Source organism: Protobothrops mucrosquamatus, unplaced genomic scaffold (assembly GCF_001527695.2).
Source record: "Protobothrops mucrosquamatus isolate PMUCROS unplaced genomic scaffold, P.Mucros_1.0 scaffold865, whole genome shotgun sequence".
NCBI lineage: Eukaryota > Metazoa > Chordata > Lepidosauria > Squamata > Viperidae > Protobothrops > Protobothrops mucrosquamatus.
Genome location: NW_015387120.1, coordinates 285352 through 287649, shown reverse-complemented (window position 1 = coordinate 287649; position 2298 = coordinate 285352). Strand labels below are relative to the sequence as shown.

Genomic DNA, 2298 nt, shown 5'->3' with positions numbered 1-2298 from the left:
TACCCAATTCTTGCAACCGGTCTTCATATGTTTTAGCCTCCAGGCCTTTAATCATCCTAGTTGCTCTTCTCTACACTTAAAAAAAAAAAGTGCCTTAGGGACATAAGGGGCAGAGCACACATTTTATCCCTTGCATGAGAGGAAAACTGAGGATTTACCTTTTTAATGAACCCTCTGGACAATTCTGGATCTTTCTCCCCCACCCCAATAGGCACCGGCCCATTTCTCCCTTTATCCTTCTCTTCCCGCAGCTGCCAACCTTATTTTAGCCCAGATTAAAAATCCCTCTCTTGATCCGTTGCAGAGCGAGCAAGAGAAGGTTGTTTAAATGTGATTTCTCTTCCGGATGCAAATGTGGCCGGACCTTTGGATCCTCCCACTCCATCTTGTGCTTTTTTTTTTTTTGGTGGGGAAGGCCAGTTTGGGAAGGCAGCCCTCCCTTCCTTCTCCCCCCCCCTCCCAAGTCCTGCCCACAATGTAGTCAAAGCAAGAGTGATCGCATTGGCAGGGCTCAAAAAGAGCTTTGTGGAGCTGAAAAGAGCTGGCTGCCTTGCACCACAGGCACTGAATAGACACATCCTTAATTAGCAGGGCTTCATCAAGGAAGCTAATGAGGAGAGGTAGAGGGAAGACCGTTTTGGGAACATGCTCCAAGAGAGAATTGCCCCATTTTCTTTCTATTTGTAAACTCTGGGCCATTCCAGCAGTTCTGAATAAGCAGATCCCTTTAAAAAAGAGAGAGAGAGAGAGAGAAAAGAAAGGGAATTGGGTTATGGAACAGTGTTTAAAGAATATCTTTCAACAAGGCAGCGAAAAAAGGGAGAAGAAAAGAGGCAGCCGAAGGAAAAAACAGCCCTTTTGGCTGTCTATGCACAATTGCCCAGAGTTGGCACTTGCTGATTCCCCCCCCCCTCTTGCCAAGCTCCTTTTTAACTGGCCTGGGGGGGTTGCCTTGGGCAGCCTGCAGCGGTGCTGCAGCCTCGTGCAATTATTTAATTGGATTAAGAAAGGGGGGGGAGAAAGAAAGCTTGTCCCATTTCTATATTGGCAACAGGCAATCGAGCCATTTCAATGACCCACTTCTGGAAGAGATTGTGGAGTGGCCTTTTGCACCAGTGACCCACAATTAGGGGACACCAAATTGCTTCCCACTGTGGTTGAAGAAGAGCAAGAAACATTCCACCAGCATCTGCATTTTGCTGGTTAGGCTGTTGGATTTGAGGCATTGGCCATTGCTTGAGTTGAAGTTCAGCCTTGTGAACTTTCAGCTGGGTGGGCTTCAATTCCCAGAATTCCCCAGGCAGCATGCTTTGAAATGCTGCATGGCTGGCTGGAGAATTCTGGGAATTGAAGTCCACTCATCTTGATGATGATGATGATGATGATGATGATGATGATTAATAATAATAATAATAATAATAATAATAATAATAATAATAATAATAATAATAATAATAATAATAATAATAATAATAATAATAATAATAATAATAAAGTTGGAGGTCATCTAGTCCAACCCCCTGCTCAGGCAGGAAACCCTACACCATTTCAGACAAATGGCTGTCCAGTCTCTTCTTTAAAACTTCCAGTGTTGGAGCATTCACGGGTTCTGGAGGTAGGTTGTTCCACTGATTAACTGTCAGGAAGTTTCTCCTTAGTTCTAGGTTGCTTCTCTCTTTGGTTAGTTTCCACCCGTTGCTTCTTGTCCTGCCTTCAGGTGCTTTGGAGAATAGCTTGACTCCCTCTTCTTTGGGGCAGCCCCTGAGATACTGGAAGGCTGCTATCCTGTCCCCCCTCGTCCTTCTCCTTCATTAAACTAGACATACCCAATTCCAGCAACTCTTCCTTATATGTTTTAGCCTCCAGTCCCCTAATCATCTTTGTTGCTCTTCTCTGCACTCTTTCTAGAGTCTCAACATCTTTTTTACATCATGGTGACCAAAACTGGATTCCAGACTCCAAGTGTGGCCTTACCAAGGCCTTGTAAAGCGGTATTAACACTTCATGTGATCTTGATTCTATCCCTCTGTTGATGCAGCCAACTAGCATGATGCCAGAGTTCAGCTAAACTCATTTTTTTCCTGGGTTTTGCCTCTTTCGTTCACTAATTGCATCTCCCTTTTACTCTGTCCAGTCCCTGGGCAGCTTTATGAAATCAAGCTGGTAGCTTTCAACAAACAGGAAGATGGCTATGCGGCTGTATGGAAAGGCAGGACCGAGCGAGCACCTGTAACAGCAGCTGGTAGGTATCTTCTTGTTAACTGTTGAATTAAAAAGAATATTTGCAACTGCTTCAAA

General features: G+C 44.5%; 1 protein-coding gene across 1 annotated transcript in view; it reads left to right on the top strand.

The window, feature by feature from the left end:
• The window catches only part of LOC107290295 (immunoglobulin superfamily DCC subclass member 4), a gene marked incomplete at its 5' end in the record, with an annotated part of 20014 nt that overhangs the window by 8560 nt on the left and 9156 nt on the right, over nt 1–2298 (top strand). Inside the window, one exon of the mRNA XM_029284721.1 lies at nt 2135–2242. Coding sequence (XP_029140554.1) covers nt 2135–2242 — 108 coding nt within the window. The remainder of the gene's footprint in view (nt 1–2134; nt 2243–2298) is intronic.